Below are 9,523 nucleotides of genomic sequence, written 5' to 3' on the forward strand. Positions count from 1 at the left end.
CCTTACACTATGGATAGGCGTGGAGGGGGGTGAATGGGCGGGACTTGTTCCGGGAGAAATCCTAGCGCTAAGGGCACGTACAGGAGCCCCTCTGCACGGAGCTGCCGGACCAGCACTTACGCGGCTGCTGTTATCGTGGTGATCCGTGTTTGTCACGGTCGGTGGGCTGCTCCCAGGACGACCCTGTAGCAGAGTACGCAGTGTCTGCCACAGGCCCAGACCTGTGCGGGGGCTCCAGGCGGGGCGCACGCTGCGCCCCACGCCGGCTGCGCTGCCACATACAGCCTGCCACACCTGCGCCTCCGTGGCGGTCGATAGCGGCCCGGTCCACGGCAGACCACGGCACAGCAGGCCACTGTGCAGGGCCGCAGCCGCGGCACGCCGGCACCGCCCACGCCTCCTGCTCCTCACTCACCCCCCTGTCTGACCGCCGGGAGACTGTGGTGCCGTACGTCACACTTGGGTTCGACGTCAGCTGCCACTACCTTCTGCGCGTACTGCTAGCGCGCAGTCCTCTTTGTGTACTTTGTAGCGAGTCAGTGCCGCTGTCGCCTCCCTCTACGCAACAGCCTCATCTGGCCAGACTCGCAAACTTCCAGCTCATCTACGTGATCGTGAAAAGAGGTCTCCAAACCTGCAAAAGCTGCTATATCACTGATTTCGACCTACAACGAAACAAGTCGATATAAGACTCAGAACACATCCCCACTCACCAATCTTGTTCTAAGTAGGCTGTTTACGTTTTTATGTTGATTACGCCACGACTTATCTTACAAGCTAGATTAAGAAAAGACAAACCTACGTTTATAGCATTTGTAAACTTAGAGAAAGCTTTTGACAATGTTGACAGGAATACTCTCTCTCAAATTCTGAAGGTGGCAGGGGTAAAATACAGGGGGCGAAAGGCTATTTACAATTTGTACAGGAATCAGATGGCAGTTATAAGAGTCGAGGGGCATGAAAGGGAAGCAGTGGTTGGGAAGGGAGTGAGACAGGGTTGTAGCCTCTCCCCAATGTTATTCAATCTGTATATTGAGCAAGCAGTACAGGAAACAAAAGAAAAATTCGGAGTACGTATTAAAATCCATGGACAAGAAACAAAAACTTTGAGGTTCACCGATGACATTGTAATTCTGTCAGAGACAGCAGAGGACTTGGAAGAGCAGTTGAACGGAATGGACAGTGTCATGAAAGAAGGGTATAAGATGAACATCAACAAAAGCAAAACGAGGATAATCGAATGTAGTCGAATTAAATCGGGTGATGCTGAGGGAATTAGATTAGGAAATGAGACACTTAAAGTAGTAAAGGACTTTTGTTATTTGGGGAGCAAAATGACTGATGATGGTCGAAGTAGAGAGGATATAAAATGTAGACTGGCAATGGCAAGGAAAGCGTTTCTGAAGAAGAGAAATTTGTTAACATCGAATATAGATTTAGGTGTCAGGAAGTCGTTTCTGAAAGTATTTGTATGGAGTGTAGCCATGTATGGAAGTGAAACATGGACGATAACTAGTTTGGACAAGAAGAGAATAGAAGCTTTCGAAATCTGGTGCTACAGAAGAATGCTGAAGATTAGATGGGTAGATCACATAACTAATGAGCAGGTATTCAACAGAATTGGGGAGAAGAGCAGTTTGACTAGAAGAAGGGACCGGTTGGTAGGACATGTTCTGAGGCATCAAGGGATCACCAATTTATTATTGGAGGGCAGCGTGGAGGTTAAAAATCGTAGAGGGAGACCAAGAGATGAATGCACTAAGCAGATTCAGAAGGATGTAGGCTGCAGTACGTACTGGTAGATGAAGCAGCTTGCACAGGATAGAGTAGCATGGAGAGCTGCATCAAACCAGTCTCAGGATTGAAGACCACAACAACAACGACAACGCCACGTAGCGCTCTATATCAAAATCACTGACTGTGCTGTGAGCAGCCTGTCGCTCGTTGGCATTGTTGCAATATTCGCTATTGTAGTGTTGGGCAGTTCGATGTGAACAGCGCGTAGCGTTGCGCAGTTGGAGGTGAGCCGCCAGCAGTAGTGGATGTGGGGATAGAGATGGCAGAATTTTGAGAGCGGACGGTCTGGACGTGTGTCCATCATAAAGAGTAAATTTGTAATACTGCATATCATGAACTGATATTTATGTTGACTTTTGAATACTATTAAGGTAAATACATTGTTTGTTCTCCATTAAAATATTTCATTTGCTAACTATGCCTATCAGTAGTTAGTGGCTTCAGTTGTTTGAATCTTTTATTTAGCTGGCAGTATTGGCGCTCGCTGTGTTGCAGTAGTCCGAGTTACGAAGATTTTGTGAGGTAAGTGATTCATGAAAGGTATAGGTTATTGTTAGTCAGGGCCATTCTTTTGTAGGGATTATTGAAAGTCAGATTGCGTTGCGCTAAAAAATATTGTGTGTCAGTTTATTGATGATGAGAATAAGTAAAGAGAGAGGTGTCTGAGTACGTTCAGTTTTGCTGAGCTGTTTGAAAATCAAATAACGTAAGAGGTTTATCAGCACAGTGATTCATAAATTTTTCTAAGGGGATGTTTCATTGTCAACATAACGTGGAAGGCCGATTCGTTGACTTCGAAACTATAGTCAGAACAGATGAGTCTCCTGCATCTCGGTTTCACCCTGTACTCCAGTTTGTTGACAGCAGACGATCGAGTTACGAACGCCCATTCAGCAGCGCAAAAATAGCTCCAAAATAAAAAGCAGTACTAAAGTAAAAGGCTACGTCTTCGCAAACGATATAACCATAATGTAGGGCAACCACTGTAACTCGTTACCTGGGCAAATGTCGAAAACCCGTAGTGCCCTCAAAAGCCGTAAACTTGTTTACACAGCAAAGCAGAGGCGGAATTTGTTTGTGACTACTTATTACAGGCTTTACCCGCGTCAGTCGTCTACGCCAGCAGACTATAGCACGCCAGTCGACCCCCTCAGACACTGCCGACGGGGCTCTGCTACTGTTTGTCTGCCCTCACTTGTGTCCACACACACACACACACAATATAGTTAATCAATATAGTTAATGATTGCTATCATCGATACGCCCCCATGAACCATGGACCTTGCCGTTGGTGGGGAGGCTTGCGTGCCTCAGCGATACAGATGGCCGTACCGTAGGTGCAACCACAACGGAGGGGTATCTGTTGAGAGGCCAGACAAACATGTGGTTCCTGAAGAGGGGCAGCAGCCTTTTCAGTAGTTGCAGGGGCAACAGTCTGGATGATTGACTGATCTGGCCTTGTAACATTAACCAAAACGGCCTTGCTGTGCTGGTACTGCGAACGGCTGAAAGCAAGGGGAAACTACAGCCGTAATTTTTCCCGAGGACATGCAGTTCTACTGTATGATTAAATGATGATGGCGTCCTCTTGGGTAAAATATTCCGGAGGTAAAATAGTCCCCCATTCGGATCTCCGGGCGGGGACTACTCAGGAGGACGTCATTATCAGGAGAAAGAAAACTGGCGTTCTACGGATCGGAGCGTGGAATGTCAGATCCCTTAATCGGGCAGGTAGGTTAGAAAATTTAAAAAGGGAAATGGATAGGTTAAAGTTAGATATAGTGGGAATTAGTGAAGTTCGGTGGCAGGAGGAACAAGACTTTTGGTCAGGTGATTACAGGGTTATAAATACAAAATCAAATAGGGGTAATGCAGGAGTAGGTTTAATAATGAATAAAAAAATAGGAGTGCGGGTTAGATACTACAAACAGCATAGTGAACGCATTATTGTGGCCAAGATAGACACAAAGGCCATGCCTACTACAGTAGTACAATTTTATATGCCAACTACCTCTGCAGCACATACTTCCCCCGCAAAGCAGTGCATAAAGTAACCTGGATATCCCCAGATGGAAGTACGATGAACCAGATCGATCACGTTCTTGTTGACCGAAGACATCATTGTAGTGTCGAGCATGTAAGATCCTTTCGCGGGGCAGATATGAATTCAGACCATTTCTTAGTGGTAGTCAAACTACGTCTGAAACTTTCAACCATGTGGAGAAGAAATTCTGAAATGATGGTCCGCTTCGACAAGAATAAGTTGAAAGATGTAGAAGTGAGACAGCGCTATCAAGAAAAAATTGCAGAACATCTCACAATAACAGAGAACCCTACCAGTGTGGAGAACGCATGGATGCTGCTGAGGAATGCAGTGTTAGAAAGTGCAAATGAAGAACTAGTTTGCGATGCAAAACGAAGAAGTAAACCTTGGTTCGATGAACAATGTCGAGAATCTGTTGAGATTAGATCAGCGAAGAGGATAAAATGGCTACAGCAACTCTCGGAAGAAGCAAGGGTAGCTTACTACGAAGCGAGGCGTAACACGGACCAACTCATGAGAAAGAAGAAACGGGACCACCACAAAAGTCTGTTGATTGCAGTCGAAGAAGCAAAGTCGTCACGCTCGTTTTTCCAGGCCTCAAGATTCGCCAGAGGCGCATACAGACAACGTACATTGGTCCTAACGAATGAGACGGGTGAAGTTGTACCGCCAGAAGAGCAAGCAACCCTATTTAAAAAACATTTTGAAAACCTATTGAATCCCGACAACCCACCAGTAGGGACAACACGGACGGATGCCCGTTTTGACAGAGTTGAAGTCCCTGAACCATCTGAGGAAGAAATCAGTGTTGCCCTAAAAGCACTCAAGAACAACAAGGCTCCAGGAGGTAGTGGTATCACAGCTGAGATGCTTCGCTTGGGAGGGGAAACACTGGTGGGTGCTTTGAAACGATTAATTTCTACCATCTGGGAAGCAGAAGTTATTCCTGAGGAATGGAAGGGAGCAATCATATGTCCCATATTCAAGAAGGGAGATGCTACTCATGTATCCAACTACCGAGGGATTTCGTTACTTGAAATTGGCTACAAAGTTTTTACAACACTGCTACTAAACCGCATGAAACCACTGGCTGAAGGAATTGTAGGGACCTATCAATGTGGGTTCGTTGCTGGACGATCGACAATTGATCACATATTTACTCTGAGGCAGTTGATAGAAAAATTCTACGAATTCAATAAGGATCTACACCTCATCTTCATCGATTTTCGACAAGCTTATGACAGCATTGACCGCGCCACGTTATGGGAAACGTTAGAGGAACTTGGCATCCCATCAAAATACATCCGCTTAATTGCTGCTTGCTACTCTCAGTCTACGGCCCAAGTGCGGTTTGGTAATCAACTATCACCATCATTCAGTATACAAAATGGATTGAGACAAGGAGATCCATTGGCGCCAATATTATTCAATTTGGCCCTGGAAAAAGTAAGCCGTGACACTTGTCGAACCAGAGAGATGGAGATGGTGGGAGCAGACACAATCTTGGCATTTGCTGATGATGTTGTGATCCTTGGCGACACTCTAGAGCAAGTACGCAGGGATACTTCCCGATTCCTCCACAATGCAGAGAAAATTGGGCTGGTGGTGAACGAGGAAAAAACTAAATATCTTGTTGTATCACGCCGCCGAGATCTCCCTCCTTCCATTGATGTCGACAGGCATACCTTCGAACGAGTTGAAGAGTTCAAGTACCTGGGCTCCATACTAACAAATAGAAGTGAAGTAACGAAAGAAGTACAGCAACGTATAACAAATGCTAATCGCATGTTCTTTAGCCTGAACAATCTTTTCAGATCTCGGCTGATATCGCAGAAGAACAAGATCCACCTATACACGACACTGGTGAGACCAGTACTTTTATACGGCTGTGAAACTTGGGCAACATCAGCAACAGCAGAAGAAGCAATATGTGCATTTGAAAGGAAGGTACTTCGGAAGATATATGGACCCATCTACAATGCCATGGAAGGTAAATGGGAACGAAGAAAAAAAGAAGATTTATACCAGCGGTATGGAAAGCCACACATTGGACGAATATTGGCGCAGAAGAGACTCCAATGGTTTGGCCACATCCTACGGGCAGACGGATCCCTTCCAAACAGAGTCCTCCACTCTCAACCCACAGGAAAACGCCCTAGAGGACGCCCAAGAACTCGATGGAAGGATAGGATAACAACGATCCTGAAAGAAGTGGAACCAGCAGCCGTGGAGGAGGACGCCAACGACCGGATGAGATGGACTGCCATCTGCAACAGCTCCCTCCTCTCGTGTAATTGACAGACACTGCGTGTGTGTTTTTTTTTGTTTTTTGTTTCTGTAATGTATCCCTCTTGCCTTTAAACCTTTGATTGAATGCCCTGTTTATTTTTTCGTTTCTTCTTTAAGCTGTAATGTACATATGTAACTTTTACTACTGTATAGAGTACTTTTGTAAGTCTTTTTGTCTTTACTTTTCCTTTTGTTCTTCTTGCTGTAGGCCTTAAAGGCCCGATAAGGCAATAAATGATGATGATGAACTACCTCTGCAGATGATGAAGAAATAGATGAAATGTATGACGAGATAAAAGAAATTATTCAGGTAGTGAAGGGAGACGAAAATTTAATAGTCATGGGTGACTGGAATTCGTCAGTAGGAAAAGGGAGGGAAGGAAACATAGTAGGTGAATATGGATTGGGGGGAAGGAATGAAAGAGGAAGCCGCCTTGTAGAATTTTGCACAGAGCATAACTTAATCATAGCTAACACTTGGTTCAAGAATCATGATAGAAGGTTGTATACATGGAAGAACCCTGGAGATACTAAAAGGTATCAGATAGATTATATAATGGTAAGACAGAGATTTAGGAACCAGGTTTTAAATTGTAAGACATTTCCTGGGGCAGATGTGGATTCTGACCACAATCTATTGGTTATGAACTGCAGATTGAAACTGAAGAAACTGCAAAAAGGTGGGAATTTAAGGAGATGGGACCTGGATAAACTGAAAGAACCAGAGGTTGTACAGAGTTTCAGGGAGAGCATAAGGGAACAATTGACAGGAACGGGGGAAAGAAATACAGTAGAAGAAGAATGTGTAACTTTGGGAGATGAAGTAGTGAAAGCAGCAGAGGACCAAGTATGTAAAAAGACGAGGGCTAGTAGAAATCCTTGGGTAACAGAATAATATTTAATTTAATTGATGAAAGGAGAAAATATAAAAATGCAGTAAACGAAGCAGGCAAAAAGGAATACAAACGTCTCAAAAATGAGATCGACAGGAAGTGCAAAATGGCTAAGCAGGGATGACTAGAGGACAAATGTAAGGATGTAGAGGCTTATCTCCGTAGGGGTACGATAGATACTGCCTACAGGAAAATTAAAGAGACCTTTGGAGAAAAGAGAACCACTTGTATGTATGAATATCAAGAGCTCAGATGGAAACCCAGTTCTAAGCAAAGAAGGGAAAGCAGAAAGGTGGAAGGAGTATATAGAGGGTCTATACAAGGGCGATGTACTTGAGGACAATATTATGGAAATGGAAGAGGATGTAGATGAAGATGAAATGGGAGATATGATACTGCGTGAAGAGTTTGATAGAGCACTGGAAGACCTGATCGAAACAAGGCCCCCGGACTAAACAACATTCCATTAGAACTACTGACAGCCTTGGGAGAGCCAGTCCTGACAAAACTCTACCATCTGGTGAGCAAGATGTATGAGACAGGCGAAATACCCTCAGACTTCAAGAAGAATATAATAATTCCAATCCCAAAGAAAGCAGGTGTAGACAGATGTGAAAATTACCGAACTATCAGTTTAATAAGTCACAGCTGCAAAATACTAACGCGAATTCTTTACAGACGAATGGAAAAACTGGTAGAAGCCGACCTCGGGGAAGATCAGTTTGGATTCCGTAGAAATGTTGGAACACGTGAGGCAATACTGACCTTACGACTTATCTTAGAAGAAAGATTAAGAAAAGGCAAACCTACGTTTCTAGCATTTGTAGACTTAGAGAAAGCTTTTGACAATGTTAACTGGAATACTCTCTTTCAAATTCTGAAGGTGGCAGGGGTAAAATACAGGGAGCGAAAGGCTATTTACAGTTTGTACAGAAACCAGATGGCAGTTATAAGAGTCGAGGGGCATGAAAGGGAAGCAGTGGTTGGGAAAGGAGTAAGACAGGGTTGTAGCCTCTCCCCGATGTTATTCAATCTGTATATTGAGCAAGCAGTAAAGGAAACAAAAGAAAAATTCGGAGTAGGTATTAAAATCCATGGAGAAGAAATAAAAACTTTGAGGTTCGCCGATGACATTGTAATTCTGTCAGAGACAGCAAAGGACTTGGAAGAGCAGTTGAACGGAATGGACAGTGTCTTGAAAGGAGGATATAAGATGAACATCAACAAAAGCAAAACGAGGATAATGGAATGTAGTCAAATTAAGTCGGGTGATGCTGAGGGAATTAGATTAGGAAATGAGACACTTAAAGTAGTAAAGGAGTTTTGCTATTTAGGGAGTAAAATAACCGATGATGGTCGAAGTAGAGAGGATATAAAATGTAGACTGGCAATGGCAAGGAAAGCGTTTCTCAAGAAGAGGAATTTGTTAACATCGAGTATAGATTTAAGTGTCAGGAAGTCGTTTCTGAAAGTATTTGTCTGGAGTGTAGCCATGTATGGAAGTGAAACATGGACGATAACTAGTTTGGACAAGAAGAGAATAGAAGCTTTCGAAATGTGGTGCTACAGAAGAATGCTGAAGATAAGGTGGGTAGATCACGTAACTAATGAGGAGGTATTGAATAGGATTGGGGAGAAGAGACGTTTGTGGCACAACTTGACTAGAAGAAAGGATCGGTTGGTAGGACATGTTTTGAGGCATCAAGGGATCACAAATTTAGCATTGGAGGGCAGTGTGGAGGGTAAAAATCGTAGAGGGAGACCAAGAGATGACTACACTAAGCAGATTCAGAAGGATGTAGGTTGCAGTAGATACTGGTAGATGAAGAAGCTTGCACAGGATAGAGTAGCATGGAGAGCTGCATCAAACCAGTCTCAGGACTGAAGACCACAACAACAACATCATCGATACCCTACATCCAAATATCGATAAATAGTAGCGTTTTGCAGAAGATGCTAACACGTCAGTAGACAAAGCCATCATTTTTACAGTAATCCACCTCTCATCTATGACCGTTACTCAGTACATAGTGCTGTCTATACTTAGCTCAACTGCCGCCCGTGGTGGCCGTGCGATTCTAGGCGCTTCAGTCCGGAACCGTGAGACTGCTACGGTCGCAGGTTCGAATCCTGCCTCCTGCATGGATGTGTGTGCTGTCCTTAGGTTAGTTAGGTTTAAGTAGTTCTACGTTCTACGGGACTGATGACCTCAGATGTTAAGTCCCATAGTGCTCAGAGCCATTTGAACCCTTTGAACTTAGCTCAACTACCTGGAGCCTCCAATGAATTCATGCAAACAGGTTCGGTCTCTATTTAGCTATGCGAAGATTTTTATGTCTAAAGGCTGTACGGTTTTCCGAAATTTGTGCAACTAACTGGGTACAGTTGTTGCTCTGTTTTACCGCTTTGTCTTCAGTGACGATGTAAGCTTTTATTTTGTTATTGTCGCTTATTTTAGACGGGAATTTGCGCTACAGAATGGACACTTGTAAATTGTTCC

The 9,523-nt window shown here is 44.0% G+C and overlaps 1 protein-coding gene across 1 annotated transcript in view; it reads right to left on the bottom strand.

Annotated features, from left to right (window-relative positions):
- The window catches only part of LOC126100684 (WSCD family member AAEL009094-like), a 125,342-nt gene extending 119,777 nt beyond the window's left edge, over positions 1 to 5,565 (bottom strand). Inside the window, exons 1-2 of the mRNA XM_049911301.1 lie at positions 5,555 to 5,565; positions 121 to 355 (exon numbers count right to left, since the gene is read on the bottom strand). Coding sequence (XP_049767258.1) covers positions 121 to 355; positions 5,555 to 5,565 — 246 coding nt within the window. The remainder of the gene's footprint in view (positions 1 to 120; positions 356 to 5,554) is intronic.
- Between the last annotated feature and the right edge of the window lie 3,958 nt (positions 5,566 to 9,523).

The sequence above is a fragment of the Schistocerca cancellata genome, chromosome 9, assembly GCF_023864275.1.
Source record: "Schistocerca cancellata isolate TAMUIC-IGC-003103 chromosome 9, iqSchCanc2.1, whole genome shotgun sequence".
Taxonomy (NCBI): Eukaryota; Metazoa; Arthropoda; class Insecta; order Orthoptera; family Acrididae; genus Schistocerca; species Schistocerca cancellata.